The sequence below is a fragment of the Leucopleurus acutus genome, assembly GCF_964270905.1.
Source record: "Leucopleurus acutus genome assembly, chromosome: 14".
Classification (NCBI taxonomy): domain Eukaryota; kingdom Metazoa; phylum Chordata; class Mammalia; order Artiodactyla; family Delphinidae; genus Leucopleurus; species Leucopleurus acutus.
Window position 1 is genome coordinate 45,526,426 of NC_139156.1, and position 21,359 is coordinate 45,547,784.

At 36.7% G+C, this 21,359-nt stretch overlaps 1 protein-coding gene across 2 annotated transcripts in view; it reads right to left on the bottom strand.

Annotated features, from left to right (window-relative positions):
- Positions 1-21,359, bottom strand: part of ZFAND4 (zinc finger AN1-type containing 4) — a gene marked incomplete at both ends in the record, with an annotated part of 56,351 nt that overhangs the window by 20,007 nt on the left and 14,985 nt on the right. The window contains 3 exons of one of the 2 annotated variants that reach the window (XM_082854087.1): positions 5,948-6,134; positions 10,346-10,413; positions 11,339-11,414. In XM_082854087.1, coding sequence (XP_082710213.1) covers positions 5,948-6,134; positions 10,346-10,413; positions 11,339-11,414 — 331 coding nt within the window. Of the gene's footprint in view, positions 1-5,947; positions 6,162-10,345; positions 10,414-11,338; positions 11,415-21,359 lie in introns of those variants that run through there. The other variant, XM_082854088.1, reaches the window with a different exon arrangement.

Genomic DNA, 21,359 nt, shown 5'->3' on the forward strand with positions numbered 1-21,359 from the left:
ATTATAGATGCCTAGTATAATATGAAAATTGACACAATGGACACAACACTAAATTGACACTGCTACCATTTACTGAATGCCTACTCTGCCAGGCACTTTCCGCATATTATTTCTAATCCTCACAAAAACTACATAAGATGATATTATATCCCATTTTATAAATGAAGAACCTGCAGTTGAGAGAGGTTAAATGATTTTGTTCAAGACCAGAGAGCTAGTAAATGGTGCACCTAAGATTCAAATCCTCTGTCTGGTTCCAAAATCTATTCTTTATACTACTTCCTGTTGCTCCCCCAGGCACCAAACAGTAGACCTTACTGCGTCATACTTATGTATCCAAATTAATTAACAGAATTTATAGTATGTGAAGGCTCTCATCTTGAACTTAACTATACCTGAAAAGGAAGGTTGAGGTGAAGATTTTTGCCAGTTCACCCTTGGAGTTGGAAGGAATGACTCAAGTATATTCTGTTCTTGGTCACCTTATAATACTTTAACTTCAACTACTTCTCTGTTATGTCCCGTGGAATTTTAAATTTATCCATATTGAATACTAAAAGAGGTTTCTGACTCAACCTTCCTGTCATAAAAAACTGGTCCTTTACTATTTTCCCATAGAGACCAGTGTGTGTGTGTGTGTGTGTGTGTGTGTATTTGTATGTTAAAAAGTACAATCATGATAAATATTCCATGAGCTGCATTTTAGAGGATAAAAAAACATTTTTAAATTCACCTAATTTGGGGACTTCCCTGGTGGCACAGTGGTTAAGACTCTGCACTCCCAATGCAGGGGGCCCAGGTTCAATCCCTGGTCAGGGAACTAAATCCCACATGCATGCCACAACTAAGAGTTCCCATGCCGCAACTAAGACTCAGTGCAACCAAATAAATAAATAAATAAATATTAAAAATATATATGTTTAAAAAAAATTCACCTAATTTTTTCAAAATACCACATTATTCTGTTTCCTCTCACAAAGCACAGATTCATGGGATCAGTTAGAATCCAATCCCAATTTTTTTCTAAATGTAAAAATGTAACTAGACCAGGATAACACAGTAATTTATAAACTTAATCCAAGAATACCTTTCTTTATTTTTAAATATTCTAAATATTTTCTTGAATGCTATATTTAACTTTTCCTAAATCTTTTAACCTAATAATAGGATTAAAGAATAAGAGGTGTGGGGCTTCCCTGGTGGCGCAGTGGTTGAGAGTCCACCTGCCGATGCAGGGGACACGGGTTCGTGCCCCGGTCCAGGAAGATCCCACATACCGCGAAGTGGCTAGGCCCGTGAGCCGCGGCCACTGAGCCTGCGTGTCCAGAGCCTGTGCTCCACAATGGGAGAGGCCACACAGTGAGAGGCCCGCGCACCGCAAAAAAAAAAAAAAAGAATAAGAGATGGGCAAATGTAATATCTATTCCAACAAAAATATTATTCACCCTGAAGCCAACTCCTTATGTGACTTTCACAGATAAGTTACCATTTAATTAAGTGTTGCAATGCTTCTTTTTATTTCTTCCCACTTAAAAAAGCAGTAAGGTAGCCCAATTAACTAAAAAGATTTGAGACTAAAAATGATGACTGATACTAGATTTTGTATCAGAATGAATCAAATAATTGTTTCTTCTTAGAGCAAGAGTCAGCAAACTATGACCAAGGTCAAATTCAGTCCATCACTTTTTTTTCTTAATAAATTTATTTATTTTATTTATTTATTTTTGGCTGCGTAGGGTCTTTGTTGCTGTGCACAGGCTTTCTCTAGTTGTAGCGAGTGGGGGCTACTCTTCGTTGTGGTGCGCAGGTTTCTCATTGTGGTGGCTTCTCTTGTTGCAGAGCACGGGCTCTGGGCATGCACGCTTCAGTAGTTGTGGCTCGCAGGCTCAGTAGTTGTGGCTCGTGGGCTCTAGAGCGCAGGCTCAGTAGTTGTGCCGCACGGGCTTAGTTGCTCCACAGCATGTGGAATCTTCCCAGACCAGGGCTCAAACCCGTGTCCCCTGCATTGGCAGGCGGGTTCTTAACCACTGTGCCACCAGGGAAGCCCCCACCACTTATTTTTGATTGGCCCACAAGCTAAGAATGGTTTTTACACTTTTAGATAGTTGAAAAAAATCAAAATAATAATATTTCATAATGTGAAAATTATGTGAAATTCACATTTGTGTCCAATAAAGTTTTGCTGGAACACAGCCACACTCACTTGATCACATATTGCATGCACTGCGTACTGCTCTTACACTACAATGGCAGAGTTGAATAGATGCATAAGAAATTGTATGTGGTTGAGAGTGGTTGAGAGTCCGCCTGCTGATGCAGGGGACACGGGTTCGTGCCCTGGTCTGGGAAGATCCCACGTGCCGCGGAGCGGCTGGGCCCGTGAGCCATGGCCGCTGAGCCTGCGCGTCCGGAGCCTGTGCTCCGCAATGGGAGAGGCCACAACAGTGAGAGCCCTGCGTACCGCAAAAAAAAAAAAAAATCTACACGTGATGAAGCAAAAATATGTGTGGAACAGAAAAAACAAGATTTTTTAGGACAAATTTACAAAGCTAATGAAATGTAAGGTGCTTAAAACCTATGGTTACTCATCGTGTTATTCATCAGCAGGTAATCCTGCAGTAAATATTTCAATCTATCATGTATTACTGAACTAACAGTGTCAATGGTAGACTTCATTTGTCTCATGGACTTAACCATTAGTTCAATGGCTTGGCAGTAGCAGCTTTATTATGATTTTTTTCAGCTCAGGGCTGACACTGAATTTTTCTGAATGAGAAGAACCACTCGCAACCACAAACATCCAATGCAGAATGCCTTTGGAAATTAGTTTGTGCTGTGTACTTGATAATGTTCCTTAGTGAATTCCACCTAAAATTACAAGCCAAAACAGTACTTACATGAGAAACTTACACTGCAGTAATGTCATACTGACAACTAGCATTACTTGGAACCACATGTAATATCATGCTTTCAAAAGTTAAAAACAAAGCAAGATCTCCATTCCCACACAAATTTGCAGCAGTCATACTTTCCAAACTCAAATTACACTCCCAGCAGCGTTTTCATACCTCACTGCAAGTTAAATGAAATCTGTGTATTTCAAAATCTATTTAAATGTGCAATTGAGAAGCTCCACCTATGTTCAATTGGAAGTGACTGATCTGCAACATAATGAAATGCTAAAGGCAAACAGCAAGGGAAGACTCTAACAGAATTCTATAAATGCCTTCCAAGTGATGAATATGCTCAATTAAAATCATATGCTCATGGACTGCTCTCATTATCTGGCAAGTACCTATCTGTGTGAAATGAAATTTTCAAATATAACGTACAAAAAATCTCATTCCAGATCAATATTAACAAGTGAACTTTTACAACTGATTCTGCAAATTTGATAGGCAAAACTAGCTTTCAACACCTTAACTAAACTATTACTCCCACACAAAAGAATTCCATTCTTCTCGTCAGTAGACCTGAATTACACACACACACGCATGTGTGCACACGCGCGCGCGCACACACACACACACACACACACACACACATACACACACTATTCTTCTTATATTTTGAATTTTGTCTGTAAAACTTTTGGGAAAATTTGTTTCCTCTTGTTATATAAGTACTTACATGGTATCCTTAGTTGTATCTCTTAGCCTGGAAACCCTAAAATAGTTACTATCTGGCCCTTTACAGAAAAAGTTTGCTGCCCTCTATTGTGGAGTGAGAAAGCCTCTCCTAGAATAGGCAGGATAAGGTACGCCCAGAAAAGGTTTTCTGCTCTGCTTCCTCATCCACCCTATCCCTTCTCCAATTCTGGTAAGTGAATAGAAAGGAAAAGAAAAATAAAAAATATCTTAAGAGGAACAATAATAATACAATTTTAACTGAAATCCATAACAACATTTGCATTATGTCTTAAACACAAATAGAAGTTGACTGGGGAAAAACTGGGGTAAAAGGAGTAAATGATGTTTTAAGCAAAGGAAAAAAGATGTAAAAATACATGGCATAATTAAAGAGACCTGTAAAAATGATGATAACAGGTTTTGAAGGGCCTTCCATGCTAAGCTACAGAGCTTAGATTTTCTCCCTTAGGAAAGGAGAGCCAAAAGAGGATTTCCTAAGGAAGAAAACCAAAACAACAGCTAACTAGCACATGGAGAGACTGGTATAAAGAAATTCTACTCATGGTCTAAGTGAGAGACCCTGGATTAAAGCTGCAGCCCTCACTGGTCCCTCTTCTCTACTTCTAGCCCATATGTTTAAGGCATGTTAGCAATGCTAACCAGAGCCTGACACGTAGAGTCAACAGTCAACGCCCATTTGTCACATCTGCTCTCTGGCCCCAAAGAATGAGTATAATCTCTCTTCCACATAACACTCTGAGGTGAGGCAGAATCCTAAAGGAATCCCCAGGATTCCCAATTCCTGGTGCTCACTCCCTGTATACTCTCCTAGCCTTGAGTTTGGGCATGACCTATGACTTGCTTCTATCCAACAGAATATGGCAAAAGTAAAGGGATTTTCAGATGTAAATTAGGCCCCAAATCAGTTGATTTTGAGTTAATCAAAAGAGAACTGAGGGACGCTTCTACCCAATAGCCAGTAAAAGAACCAGGGCCCTCAGTCATATGACTGTCAGGAAATGAATTATGCCAGCAAAGTGAATGAGCTTAAAAGTAGATTCTCTTCCCCAATCAAGCCTCCAGGCAGGAGTACAACTTTGCCAACACCTTGACTGCAGCTTTGTGGGAACCTGAGCAGAGCACCTGGCTAAACCGTGCCTAGACTCCCAACGCATAGAAACTTATTTCCAGACTACAAGTTACTTTTTGTATGAACGGTATTGCAACTAGGTTTTTATGCTGTGGAATTAAATTTAGTTATCTGTAATACCTTTCCTTCCTTTGTCTGCCTGTCCTACTCCTCTTTTAAGGTCACTTTTTCTCAGAGGTTGTCCCTAACTCCCCGCCTTTCAGGCAAAATGAAGGCCTTCTTATCTGCTTTTCCAGAGATGTTGATGTCTTTTTATAACAACTGCCAAAATTATATTATAGATACTATTTATAGCAGATTGCATGCTCCATGAAGGGAGGGAATATAATCTTTATAACCTAGTGCCTAGTGTAAAGACTGACTATAAAAGTTCAGTAAATTTTTAGTAAATGTTTTAAAGTGAAAGGAGGTAAAGAATCATAGTAAGGCAGAGTGCACAGAAACTTGAAGGTTACCTTGTCCAATTTACTAAGTGTTCTATTGCCTAGCTAAGTACCTTTAAGTTGTTTCCTTCTGATTTTAGAATATAACAACTCCTCTTCCTCTTTTCTTTTAAGGATTATGTGTCTTGTTATTTTTTATTTATTTATTTGGGCGGGGGCTCACTGTGCAGCTTGTGGGATCTTAGTTTCTCGACCAGGGACTGAATCCAGCCCCTTGGCAGTGAGAGCGCGGAGTCCTAACCACTGGACCGCCAGGGAATTTCCCCTCCTCCTTTTATACAGTAGGAAAACAAGACTAGAGAAGTAAACAGATTTATCCATCTTTAAGCAGCTGAGTTAAATTTTGGAAAAAAAGAGCAACTTTAGGCTTAACCCTTTCTATTATGCCACAGTTGTATAATAACACACTATTGTAACAAGACTCTATAATCTAGTAGGCATCTTAGACTTTCATAAAGTGACAGAAATAAATAAATATTTTTTACAAAAAATCCTATTCCATAAAGGAATTTCAGTTTTAGAAATTACTCGTATCAATCATACGAAGGACAATTTCAGAATTATATAATTGAGGTGGGGTGGTGGAAAAGGGGAGAATGAATAAAATTTAGTCTTGTGAATATCATAAGATTATTTTGACAACACAAGGTAAACATAAGGTTTATGGGTGTATCATACAATGTTCTCCTTTTCTAAGTGAGACATGCAAATGAAAACCTATTTACCTTAAAGATTCAGATAATGGTGTTAAAGTGCCATCTCCCCTGTCTACTACACGAAAGAAATTCAACTGATCTCCTTCTCGGTATACCAGAAATGTAACTTGTTTGTTGCAGGAGGTCTTCTCCCAGACCTCATCTCGACTGGAATCCATGTACTCAGCCATCTCCCTAAGTGGATCTTCCATAGGAACTACAAATGGAAAAATTGATAAACAAGCTTTCAATTTATATCAAGTTTAATGCATCTTGGTACACTGTCAGGATATAAGGTGCTGAATTTGAACAACAATCCTATGCAGACAATACATATATATTACATTCTTCAGATAAGTTTCTGGTCTTTTTAGTTAATACAGCATTTTCTATGTTGTATTAATATGAAAGAAATGAAATGATTATGTTGTTATGTACAAAGACAAGGTTTAACCAAATACATGAGGTTTTTCCTGTGTCACTAGAGAGTATATTTGTTGACTGTATGACATAATTATCTATAACTATTTTCACTTTACACCTTCCACTCCCTATATTTTCCAATATTGGCTCCAACAATCAATAATTAAAAAGCAATGTAAATTCCACTTACTTTAGATTAAAAAAACAAACACACACACAATTGGGGAACATATGTTAGAAATTAGAAGTGAATCCCTTTTTTTCTTTCTGGTTTTATATAAAGGCTGATTCTTCTTAGAATTGTTTCTTGACGTGAAGATAGGCAATTAAAAGTACACGGTAGGGCTTCCCTGGTGGCGCAGTGGTTGAGAGTCCGCCTGCTGATGCAGGGGACATGGGTTCGTGCCCCGGTCTGGGAAGATCCCACATGCCGCGGAGCGGCTGGGCCCGTGAGCCACGGCCGCTGAGCCTGCGCGTCCGGAGCCTGTGCTCCGCAAAGGGAGAGGCCACAACAGTGAGAGGCCCGCATACCGCAAAAAAAAAAAAGTACACGGTAACCCAGGACACAAGGGGGTCCCTTAGTGTGCTAAAACTGCTAGGTCTGTAATGATCAGTATGTTGTTTCCTGAAAGCATCCTGCCAGGACCCCACTTGTCCTGGTATGTATCTATGTGTCTAGTCAGAGCACGTGGCTCTAGCGGCCTGGCGCTGTCGTCAGGTTTGAATGACACTGCACAGCCATCACCTCAACCCACTCTCATCCATAGCAGCCACAGACAGATTCCGCTCCTGTGGTGGGGACAAGCCTCAAGAGACTGCTAGCTCACAGCCTGAATGTTCTAAACGCCCCTGAACCTCAGATCAGGGAGTCTAAGCAATGGCTGAGGGAAAGAAAGTTCGCTCCCAAAGACGTTTTCATGTCAAGCTGCAGAAACATTTGTTCTTTCTTAAAAGAGGCAACAATTTCTCAGACTCTATAACTTTCATTCAAGTAGCTTACTTATTAACAGAATAACAGTGCTGAACTGTTATCTGAACCTGTCAAAAAGTTACAGCAATAATAAATGTTAAACTCTGAAAGTAATGAGGTAAAAACACTGAAGATGTTCCCATATCCTAAATTCAATTCCATCAGTACTAAAACACAAAAACTTCAGAAACATAATAAGATTTACCTTGTTTTACAAAAATAGTTGGATGTTTTGATAGGCTCTTTCATAGGCACAAGATGTGTAAATATTAAAGGACATTTTAAAAACAGGTCCTTGCCATTTTAAGTTTATGCTACATTTTCCAAATTACATTAATAAGAAACAAAAACTATGCTACCAGCATTACTAAAACCACATGAAAGTCTTGTTTAAACCAAGAGAGTGTGCCTTACTTAGGGAGGCACTGGCATTGAATATATGTATGCACCTATGTGTATGTATGCAACACCCCTTTTCATAATAGAACAATCATTTAGATTTCATCAGGTATAAAGCATTATGTATATAGTTTAGGATAAAATTTAACTTTAGAAAGGAAAGCTTTTTTTTTTTTTTCTTTTTGGCCATGCCACACAGCTTGCGGGATCTTAGTTCCCTGGCCAGGGATGGAACTTGTGCCTGATGCAGTCGAAGTGCAGAGTCCTAAACACTGGACCACCAGGGAATTCCCAGGAAAGTATTTCCCATGTTGTTCTGATAATGGTTAATTCAAAAACAATTTTAAAAGCTAAATATTACTGGAGTTAACACAATAAAGATATTTTCTAAACCATAATTTTCAAGTAAGACTAAATATTGGGTTGGCCAAAAAGTTCGTTCGGATTTTTCTGTGAAATGAACTTTTTGGCCAACCCAATAGCTAAAAAATAAGGTTTCTGAAATACATTATGGAGAATTTCTAGATCTGGGTACAGTTTTTCTTTTTCACAAAGTTTTCATTGATGTAAGGTAGACAACAGCTACATTTCATTTTAAAAGTTGATTCAATAAAGGCATAATTATTAAGAACTTAGTCTAAAATATAAAAAAAAAGACAAGTTCTAGGTACTGATTCTTCAATTTACAAACGAGGCACAGGAGGTTGTAGGGAAAAAAGTATTACAAAGCTTCAACTACCGAAGGGTAATGATGCCTTCCACTTTCATTTTGTTTTAAGTTAAAAAAAATACATGTATTTTTAACTCAGAATCTGTGTACTTATCCTCATAAACATATTTTTAGTCCTAGTAAGAAAAGTAGGTGCCTGATAAAACATTCTGTTTAAAGACAATACTATACACAAATAACAAACTTTGAAAACTATAATACAATGGAATTCATATGTCACTAAATTAGCGTCTTATAACGGCTCAGTAAACACACTAGGGTTCTTCTACTACCCTCAGAATGGCTACTATAAACATCATTTAATGTTACGTGGGGCAATTTCATAAGTCCAACGAATAGAAAGTCCCTGATATTACGAATCTAGTTAATCAGCTCTAACATTATTATCTTTGTTTTTTTCTAACTTATCCAAAACAGTTCAACAGCCAAAGTAACATATCTCACAAAATCCTCTTGAAATAGCTAGGAAATAGATGGTGATAACCTTATTTTCTAATCAAAATTATGGAGCATGGAGATGAAATCTGACTTGTGGAAGAAGTATAAGCCATGAGTGGAATCAGTACTCAACATTCAATTTTCTGGTTAGTGAAGGATCAAACAAATACAAAGGCCTTCCCCAGACGAGGCCCACAGAGCAGGACTACTCTGAGAAATCTAAGCATGCCTCTGCTCTGTGGGGATCCATCTGATATACCTGAATCAGGGACAAACATGAACACGCCCAGTTCTTCCCATGCTTAGAACCTCCTTGTTAATCAAGTCTCTGTTCACATCATCATCTCCAAGGGCTCTTCCACAATTGTCCTCCTACTACCCTACTTCCACGGACACTGTCATGTTACCCTATTCCCTCCAGCACTTACAGCTGCTTGAAGTAACATCAATTCTTCACATGTTTATTGTGGACACTGTGATGAAGCAGGAACTTCTCCCATGAAATACTGCACTGAACATCTAGTAGATGTTCAAAATGTATTTGCTGAATGTCTCTCTCAGAGACCACCCACATTCTGAAAAAAAGGCTTCAACAGGACTATGATAATATCTATAAAACCCAAATGCATCACAAACCAGGCTAAGAGGTATCTTTGGAATTTCCTACAGCAATCATTACCCCAGGAGTTGAAGACTCAGTGGATTAAAAAAGCAACAAGACCAGTAAAATGAACCTAAACACAATGATAACAACGTAATACTTGTACTATGCCATCCCACTGCCCTTCCCTATACTGGTGAGGTTTATATTTAAATCTCTTTGGACTGAATCAGGAATCATGAGATTTTCTGGAATATGAGCTCCTGCCCCTCATTTAGGCTTTAAAAAACAAGGCTAGGGCTTCCCTGGTGGCACAGTGGTTGAGAGTCCGCCTGCTGATGCAGGGAACACGGGTTCGTGCCCTGGTCTGGGAAGATCCCACATGCTGCGGAGCAGCTGGGCCCATGAGCCACGGCCATTGAGGCTGCGCGTCCGGAACCTGTGCTCCGCAATGGGAGAGGCCACAACAGTGAGAGGCCCGCGTACCGCAAAAACAAACAAACAAAAAATGCAGGAGGACCTACTATATAGCACAGGGAACTATACTCAATATTTTGTAATAACCTATAAGGGAAAAGAATCTGAAATAAATATATATATTCATATATATGTATAACTGAATCACTTTGCTGTAAACCTGAAACTAACACAACATTGTAAATCAACTATACTTCAATAAAAAATAAAATAAAAATTTAAAAAATAAAATAAAAAAAGAACAATGCTGAGAGAAACAACGAGGTTCTTCTAAGACCTAATAGCAGAAAGAGAACCTGGATAAAACCTGAGGCTATAAAAACACCACCTGGCTTGAAGATTATTATTGTCAAATTGCTTTTAATATACATAATTTTAACATATGCCTACCTCTTCTAGTATTTATAGGTCCACCACGCATAGCCAAAACCAGCTTCAAGGTACAACCTTCTGAAATGCTGTGGATAATTAACACAAAAATAAACCACAATCATCAAAATACATTCAGTGTTAAATATACACATAATTATGTGCTGGTTTATCACAGTGCCTACTCTCTAAAAGATAATAAAAAAGATATAGCAATGTGCATAAATATAAAATGTTAACTTATTTACTTGCATAAATAATGAAAACATGAAGAAGTTCTCATAAGCCTTAAATATGACATGAATAAAAGTATGAAAAGGACCTCTGTGGTTTAGCCTCTTCATTTCATATGTCAGGCCCTAAGAAGAAAAGAAGCTTGTTCAAGACCCAAAGTGTTATAAATATCAGATCTATTTAATAAAATAAAACAATAGAAGAATAACAAATCTACAAGATCTCCCAACTCCCAGTGTGCTCCCAGCTATTCCACATGGCCTCTGACCCTTTTTCTTAAGGAAAGAATGAAGAACTATGTGAGAGAAGGGAGAAAGACAAAAGGTCTGATGGTGTATCTACAATCACTGATGCACACAGTGTCACTTAGTATCGCATTAGGAGGGCCTAAGAAAAATGAAAGACTTGGTGAAGAGCAATACTCTCTTACCCAGTACTCTTGTGAAAATGGAAAGAAAAGGAAGGTAGCCAGATGGAAATGAGTCGATATTCAAAGAAAGGAGCAAAGAAGGCAAGATAAGAAGAGGAAGTCTAAAAAGGCAGGGGTAAGTAGCTTGGTGTGAATAATGAAAAGGTAAAACAAAGAATCAGAGGACAAAGATCAGGTAGCATGGGTACTGAGCCAACACACCTTAAAGTTCAGGATTTACACTAAAATCTAGGGATAAAAACTATTCAGAAGAAGAAGAGACATGATTCAAGGATTCAGAAGAAAAACACTGGTATATGGAGTCATAATTCTGAGCGTCTATAAGATATCTGATACGCAGTTACACTCACTTGTAATCATTCAAGCAATAATCATCTTCAAGTTCCATGTTATTCCAAATTAAGTGCTGCTGACAGATGGGAATACCTTAGGGGAAGGTTATAAAAAATTGGTTAAAAATTCAATAGTATCTTGGAAAGAGTATGATACAAATCAATTTTATCAAAGAAATAATAATAAATTAAACACAATTCTAAATTGAATGCTAGATGTTTAACTATACAGAATCATAGGTAAAAGGCATGGCTAAAAGTAGATATGATCCAATCCACTCACTAGAAAAGAACAGTATGTTTCAGTAACTCTCTGGCCTTGAAACAAAGTATAAAATTAGGCAGCCCTTTAAAAAGATACCTTGAAATGAGCCCTGAAGAGTTTAAGATCTAACACCTAGAAGACAGTTCTCAATACTGCAAAGTACAGCCTTCATTCAGTTATATTCAGCATTAAAAGTGTATTATGAGTGGAGGGTGAGCAAAATGGGTGAAAGGGGTTAAAAATGTACAAACTCCCAGCTATAAAGTAAGCAAGTCATGGGGATATAATGTACAACATGGAGACTATAGTTAATAATATTGTGTTGTATATCTGAAAGTTGCTAAAAGAGTAGATCTTAAAAGTTTTCATCATAAGAAAACAAAATTTTGTAACTATGTATGGTGATGGATGTTGACTATTAACTAGACTTACTGCATTGATCATTTTGCAATACAGTAGTCCCTTGGTATCCGAGGGGCATTGGTTCCAGGTCCCCTGCAAATACCAAAATCCATGGATGCTCAAGTACCTTATACAAAATGACATAGTATTTATTTGCACATAACCTATACTCACCCTCCTGTATACTTTAAATCATCTCTAGATTACTTGTAATACTTAATACAAAGTAAACACTATGTAAGTATTTGCCAGCGTGATGCAAATTCAAGTTTTGCTTTTTGGAACTTTCTGGATTTTTTTTCCCCAACAATTTCGATCTACAGTTGGTTAAATCCTCAGATGCAGAACCAGAGGATACATAGGGCCAACTTTATATACAAATATCAAATCATTATGTTGTACCCCAGAACTAATATGTCAATTAAATCTAAATTTTAAAATATATGGAACATTTAATTTAGCTTATTTGCCCCTAAAATTTTGTATTCTAAAAGTCTGTTCCCAGAATAACATGTCCACAGGGAATAATGATTGTTTATATGTGAGTTTATTTAGTGATTCAGATAGCATCTTTCATATTCTTCCAAATGGAAAGGTCAATAATCCTGAAACAGGGCACAGAATATAATTTCCCATAAAACATTAATATATTAGAAAATTCCTCCCACCCTAATGTTTGAATGTGATTATGGTCCATAACTGCATATTGACATACTTTTTTGCAGAGTCTGAACACAAAAGAATAATTCAATCTTTAATAAAAAGTATATTATGGGCAATTTTCAATACGGAAAATTATGGTCTACAAGACAGTTTCTTTGCATTTCTGTGATGTTAAAGGAATGTTAAGGCAGATTCCATACTGCAGCATAAACTTTTTTCTTTTTTTTTTTTTTTGCAAACTGCACATTTGAATGCCCAAAGACTACTAGCCAGAGAGTGAGCATTATCTACTCAATAGAACATTTAATGGCTACAGATACTGATGTTGATGAATATCTTTTTCAAATATCTCACATACTGCCTTCTCAAATTACTTTTGCTTGTGATACTATAAAATAAGTTGACTAGAATAATAGCAGTAAGTGCTATATGTGTTAGTGTTTATTATTATAAGCCAGGCACTGTTATAAATGCTTGACCTGTATTACCATAATTTAACTGCAACAACAATAATCTTGTGAAGCAGGCATCACCATTATGCTTATTTCACAGATGATAAAACTAGAGAGTATGTGGATTAGAAATGTAAAGCCCCAGCAGGCTAACTCCAGAGACTGCACTCAACCTTTATGCTAATCAGTCTCTAGAAAATCAGTCTCCATAAAGCAAAAGTAGCTGTCTAGGTGTATGTTTAAGTAGTGTTGCCTGTTAGTAGACCTGAATGTCTACTAAACGTTCACCAAATGTTCCAAAAGATCATCATGGAATACAGCCCACATGGGCTGAGGAGGTGGATATACATATATCTCCCAAATGGGAACAGTTCATTTTTTTTGCTTCCAGTTAAAAAAGAATGCCAGTAAGGAAAGGCTTTTAACCTAGAAATTATTTCACATTAAAAGTATTTTAATATTAAAAAATTTTAATACGCTCTGGTCATATTTTCAATCAAAATTACAGGATTTCACCAGGATAACTAAATAAAGCAATTTGGGTAGGTAATACCATTATTTACATTCAACCAACATTGTACAGTCTTATTGCATTAAAAAAAAAACCTTTAGAACTGGATTAAAGACAACGTAACAACACTGCTTAGATTAACTCCTGTAATCACTTTTAATAGACTTAGCGATCAGTTAGCAGGCTAAAACAACAGAAGGTTGACAGGCAAAACAGGGTGGCAAGAATCATCCAAGACTGAGCTGTGGTCCTGATGCCCACCTGAGTTGCTGGATGACCTTAAGGAAGTCATCACCTCTGTGAACCTTAGCATCCTCACTTGCACAATAAAAAAGACTAGGGTTCTTTCTACCAAGAATACTTTTGGAATCTCAAATATACAAAGCAAATCAACTTTCCTTTAAGATAGGGTTGCCAGATTTAGCAAATAGAAATCTGGCAACCCTATTTAAGAGTGGTCCTTTGCCTTTAAACCTCAATGCTTATTTCTTACAACTACATCCAGAAAAATTAATTCATATTAAACAAACATGTCTTCCCAAAGGATATATTACATATATACAGATTTTTCTATTCAGTGTTTTTAAAACTTTTTACAAATTCAAATATTTATTATAAAAATAGCGACTTATGAAAAAAGACAACACAGAAATATACAAAAGAAAATTAAAACTACATGTAATCCTAAGTCCAGTAAAATCTATTTTCAATATTTGGGGTACACTTCCTTTAAAAACTTATTTTTTTAATAAAATGGGAACATACTTTAAGCTGTTTTATAAACTGTTTCACTTAATATATTGTATACATCTTTCACATCAATAAATGAAAATATACATTGTATGCAATGACTGAACGGTACTCCAATATATGTTTCTGTCATAATTTATTTACCCAGTCCCCTACTAAGATATATTTTCAGCTATCCAATTTTTTACTACTACAAACAAAGCCGTGATAAGTGATATATGAGTGTACGTGTATTTGCGAATATACGTGTGTGTGTGTGTGTGTGTGTGTGTGTGTGTGTGTGTGTGTTGTCGGTGTATCTTAGTCTGCCTGGGCTGCCATAACAGAAACACCACAGACTGGGTGGCTTAAACAACAGAAATTTATTTTTTCACAGTTCTGGAGGCTGGTAAATCCGAGATCAAAGCACCAGTTTCATTCTGAGACCTCTTCTCTTAGCTTATAGATGACCAACATTTTCCTGTGTGCTCACATGATTTTTTCTTTATGAGTGTGCAGAGAAAAAAGAAGAATTCCCGGGTGTCTCTTCTTCAAAGGGCACTTACAACCTCATCTAACCCTAATAATGACTCAAACATGTTTCCTGTGTCTTTTTCTAGAATTTTCACACAGATACATGTATGTTTGAGACCATGTTCATATCTACATTTAGAAAATAAAACAGAATCGACAGGACTGATGGATAATTAAAGACAATGGTGGGCCATAGCTCCCATCTCCCAATATTTCCTCCCAAAACAATACAGAACAGTAAGAAGGGAAATGAATCTACACAGAAACTATGCCCTCAGCCCTCATAACTTGAAGACAGAGAATGTCTAAACTTCAAAAGAACTGGAAATAAAAAGGGGCAATTGCTCTATCCTAGCGTGGGAAATCTCATGCTCCTGTCCCTGCAGGGCTGATCAAGAACTTTGGAGAAGTTTGGAGAGGGAAGGTAGTGCAGTATACAAGTTCAATATAAAACCATCACAAGGAAGAAGGCAATTCTAAGTCTCAAAAGTCTACAGAAAGAACTCAGACCAGAATACTGACTACAAGTAATGGACTTTAAAGCCAAGCAATTTGAAGGAACTTCTGTAGGAGGCAAAAAGCAAAGGATGAAGAGCATCCATAGTAATTCAGTGTTCGGGGGAAAAGGAACAAGGGGTAAAAACTTAAGAGTCCTGCAAGACAAAAGAGAACAACGAAATTGGAGGAATCACGACTGCCCCACTCCCCACCATCACCACAAAACAGACAGAAAACATATGTGAAAATATCTGGACATTACTAAACTGGCATAGCACCATTAAACAGAATCCGTAAAACACCCGAACACCACAAAAATCAACAGGAGGAAAAAAATAACAAACCCATAGAGAGTTAATAGTAAAAATTAAAAAACAAAATCCCACACCTATCAACCAAGGCAAATTTTACCCAGAAAAATAACCATGAAGCAAAAGAAAACTATAAGGTCACACCCTAAACAGAGTTAAACATACTCAAGCATTTGAAGTATTCAACAGTCTGAATCAGAAATTCAAAAATTAAGAACAGAAAAAGTCCAAAAAGGTGGGGGGGGGATGAAAAAGACTGCTGACTGAACTCAGAAAAGAAATGGAGGAAAAAGAAAAAATTACCACAAAAATAAAGAATAAACTGCAAGATACCAAGAGATAATATACTCAACCACATACTCAGTAAAGGACAAGCCAGGAAAACAAGCAAGAGTATGAAAATGACATAAAGAAAGAAGTAAGAAGGGTTAGAGTGAAAGTAGCAGAAATGGAAGACAGGCCAAGAATAATATTCATATTATCAAAGCCCCTAAAAAATAAAGTAGTGGAACAGAACTAATACTTAGAAATATAATCCTGGAAAACTTCCAGAAATCGAAGACCTGAATCTATACATTGAAAGGACCCGCTAGGTACCTGGGAAAATTAACCCAGAACTATTGTGCCCAAGACATATCTGAGTAATAAAACTATTTTATTTCAATGACAAAGATAAAATCCCCAACAGTTACCTGAAAAAAAAATCAAATAACTTATAAGGCAAAATAATTAGACCAGACTCAACAAAAAGAAAACAAATAATCTGATTTTTAAATGTCTTTTGAATAGACATTTCTCCAAAGAAGACATACAGATGACCAATAAGAATATGAAAAGATGGTCAACATCACTAATCATCAGAGAAATACAAATCAAAACCTCCATAAGATACCACACCCAAGAGGTTGTCCACTATCAAACTCAGAAAATAACAAGTGTTGGTGAGGATGCAGAGCAACTGGAACGCTGTGCCCTATTGGTGGGAATATAAAACTGTGCAGCCAAAATGGAAAACAGCATGAAGTCGCCTCAAAACATTAAAAATAGAATTACCATATGATCCAGTAATTCTACTTCTGGGTGTTTATTCAAAAGAAATCAGGATCTGGAAGAGATATCTGCATGTTCATGTTCATTACAGCTTTATTCATAATAGCCAAGAAATTGAAGTAACCTAAAATATTTATTGACAGATGAATGGATAAAGAAAATGTGTCATAAACATATAATGGAGTATTATTCAACCTTAAAAAAGAAGGAAATCCTGCCACATGCTACAACATGAATGAACCTTGAAGACACTATGCTAAGTGAAATAAACCAGAAAAGGAGGGAGTGTGGCGATCCTGATTACCAAAGTAGAATTCACAACCCAAAGCATCAAATGTGACAATGAGGGATATTTTTTAATGTTAAAGTTCATAATGAAGATGTAACAGTTATGGATATTCTTATGTATCAAATAACACAAGTAACCACCTTTATAAAACAAAAACTATAGAAGATGCAGAGGGACATAAAGAAAAACACAATAATAAGAGACGTTAATATACCTTTTAGTACAAGACAGATCAAGCATGAAAAAACACATAAAGATAAGCCAACTGAACAAAATAATCAGTGAGACATGTTTATTGTTCCTAGATGATAATAATACACATACTCAAGGCTCCACGGCACATACACAAAAACTGATCATATATTAGGTCAAAAAGAAAACAATGCTTTCCATAAAATGGAAATATTACAAACAACACTCTTTGCAATGCAATAAAACTAAAGACTACTAAAAAAACCAAAAAAACCCATAAAGGCAATTAATAAATCAAAATCCTAGTTTTTAAAAAATGTTGACAAAGTAGACAAACTACAAGCTAAACGTATTAAAAGGAAAAAAAGGGAAGGGAATCACAAATATACAAAAATAAGAAATAGCAAGGGGATAACTTCCTAAGGAACAACAGATTAACAAAATTGATGCCATGAAAGTTAGAAAGCTTGAACAGATCAATTTCCGTAGAAGAACTAGAGAATGCTGTTCAGGAATCCCCCACCACACACACACACACACACACACAATAAAAAGCACCAAGCCAAATGGATTTACAGGAATTTATGAAACCTTTAAAGGCAAAATAAACCCTATGATCTACATATTTTTCCAGAGCACTGAAAGGAATAAAAACATCCTAATTTCTTAAAATAAATGAAAATATGCTAATTTCTTTTAAGAAGTAAGGATAGGACTTCCCTGGTGGCGCAGTGGTTAAGAATCTGCCTGCCAACGCAGGGGACACGGGTTCAATCCCTGGTCCGGGACGATCCCACATGCTGCAGAGCAACTAAGCCCGTGCACCACAACTACTGAGCCTGCACTCTAGAGCCCGTGTGCCACAACTACTGAAGCCCGCACACCTACAGCCCGTGCTCCGCAACAAGAGAAGCCACCGCAATGAGAAGCCCACGCACCGCAACTAGAGAAATCCTGCACACAGCAACGAACACCCAATGCAGCCAAAAATAAGTAAATACATTTTTTTAAAAAATAAGTAAGGATAGCATCAACACCTAAACCTAATAAAGACATTACAAAAAACGAAAACTACAGACCAATATCATTCACTCAAACTGATATAAAAATCTAAATACAGGCAAACAGAATCCTCTAGTACACCAAGAACAGAATTTGCTGTAACCAAGAGGAATGTATTCCAGGATTGTAGATTGGTTCAATACTAAGAAATCTATTATTAGTAGTATTTAGTAGTATTATTATCCAACACATTAACAGCTCTAAGGAAAAAAAAATCTCCATAGGTGCTAAGAAAATCTTTGACAAAATTCAACATCCATTCATGATATTTTAAAAGTCTCAAGAAAATAGGAATTGAGAGATATTCTCTTAATATGTTAAAATACTACTAGTCTTAAAGACACTATCTTATTTAATGAGGAAATACTAGAAACATTATCCAGTAAGATCAGGAACAAGGCAATATGTCCACCAACTCTGCCACTATTTGACATAGTAAGAGAGGTATTAGTCAATTTAATTAGACAAGAGAAATCAATTGAAGGCCAAAGAATGGTTAAAGAAGTAGTGAAACTATCTCTGTTGCAGATGACATGACAAATATACCTGAAAAACCCTGGAGAATTTATGAGTAAATGGAGTAAATTAGCAGTATATAAAATTAACATACAAATACCCATAGCCTTCAAATAAGCAAGCAATAAACCATTATAGGATATACCAGTAGAGAAAACTTCATTTATAATAACAATAAATATTTAAATATTATTAACTACTGTACTTAGAAATATACTTAACAAGGAAGGTGCAAACCTCTACAAAGAAAATTTTAAAACACTCCTAAAAGCTGTAAAAGTGGATAAACAAAACCAAAAAACAACTCTGTTTTTGGATAGAATGATTCACCCTTATAAGATGTTTGTTCTACTTATGTTAATTTATAAATTCAATGCAATCACTCTAAAAATACTAATCTTTTTAAAAGAGCGAGACAAGGCAATAAAGTTAAATCAAATATGCAAAAATTGCTAGAAAAACACCAAAAAAGAGAATTGATGAGTACTAGCCCTACCAGACATGAAAAACATACTATTAAAGCCTCTATAATTAAAAGTGTGATACTGACATATAAAAAGTCCAGAAATAGACAGATGATAAAGGTGGGATCTCAAACTACTGAGCCAAAAATGGACTTTAAAAATAAACAGTGCAGGAATAAATGGGTAGTCACTTGGGAAAAGATAAAATTAGATTCATACCTAGTGCCATACATAAGAATAAACTCCAAATGGATTAAAGATCTAAATGTGAAAAAATGAAGCTAAGTACTAAAAGAAAACATGGATGAATTCATCTTTAACTCTGGTGCAAAAAATGGCTTATTCTAACTATGACTCAAAATGCAGAGACAGTAAAATTGATAAATTTCCTTTTTTAAAAAAATTTTTTTACATGAGAAAAAAATTTTAATTGCATAAGAAAGAAACCACTATGGACAAAGTCAAAAGACAACCAGGAGAAAATACGTGTAACATATACCAGAGACAAAAGACTAATGTCCCTAACGTATAATGACCTATTAAAAATTGAGACAAAGACCAAAAACCCAATAGAAAAATAAGCAAAAGACAGGAACAAGCATTCCAAAAGAAAGATGGAAAAATAGCCCTTAAACAAATGAATAAAATGTTCCAATTCACTCGTAATAAAATAGCAAATTAAAACAACACATTAGGACTTCCCTGGTGGCACAGTGGTTAAGAATCCGCCTGCCAATGCAGGGGACACGGGTTCAATCCCTGGTCCGGGACGATCCCACATGCTGCAGAGCAACTAAACCCGTGCACCACAACTACTGAGCCTGTGCTCCAGAGCCTGCAAGCCACAACTACTGAGCCACGTGCCACAACTACTGAAGTCCTCACGCCTACAGCCTGTGCTCCACAACAAGAGAAGCCACTGCAATGAGAAGCCCTCGCACCACATGGAAGAGTAGCCCCTGCTCGCTGCAGCTAGAGAAAGCCCGTGCACAGCAACGAAGACCCAGTGCACCCAAATAAATAAATACATTAAAAAAAACATATTATATTGGCAAAAATTTTAAAGTATTACAACACTTTTGTTGGGAGGTCATGGGTGTACGTATGTTGCAGTGGGAATACGAACTAGTTCAACTATCTGAAGTGAAATTTGATGGTACCTAACAAAACTACATATGCACTTAAACCTTTTGGACCAGCAATCACAATTTTAGTACTCCACCTTGAAGATATGTCTACAACATACAAAAATATATATGCACAAGGTTATCCACTGTTGCACCATGTAAATATGCAAAATACTGGAAACAACCTAAGTGCCATATACAAAAAAGTGGTTGAGTAAACTGATATATTTTTTTCACACAATGGAATACTATAAAAATGAAAAGAAAAAAATATGAAAACTGCATGAGAAAGTTCTCTATGAACTGATTTAGAGTGACATCCAGGATATATTATTAAGTATAAAAAGCACAATACAAAAGACTATATAGTATGCTACTATTCATATTAGAAACAAGAGGATATATGAAAATATACATGCATCTGCCCATTTGGGCAAAATAAAAACAGGGAGGATAAATCAGAAACTAATGAGTGTTTCCCTGGTGGCGCAGTGGTTAAGAATCCACCTGCCAATGCAGGGGACACGGGTTCGAGCCCTGGTCTGGGAAGATCCCACATGCTGTGGAGCAAATAAACCTGTGGGCCACAATTACTGAGCCTGAGCTTTAGAGCCAGCAAGCCACAACTACTGAGCCCACGTGCCAAAACCACTGAAGCCCGTGTGCCTAGAGCCCATGCTCCACAACAAAGAGAAGCCACCACAATGAGAAGCCTGAGCACCGCAACAAAGAATAGTCCCCATTCGCCGCAACTAGAGAAAGCCCACACGCAGCGACGAAGACCCAATGCAGCCAAAAATAAATAAATAATAAATAAATTTTAAAAAATTAACTAATGAGATTGGTTACCCAACAGGGGATGGGTTGGATGGTGTAGAAAGAATGTGGGAAAGGGAACAAGTAGTAGGAATGAAGGGTAGCAACTTCTAAAATGTTTATATAGCTCCGACATTGGGAATCACGTTGATGTTTCA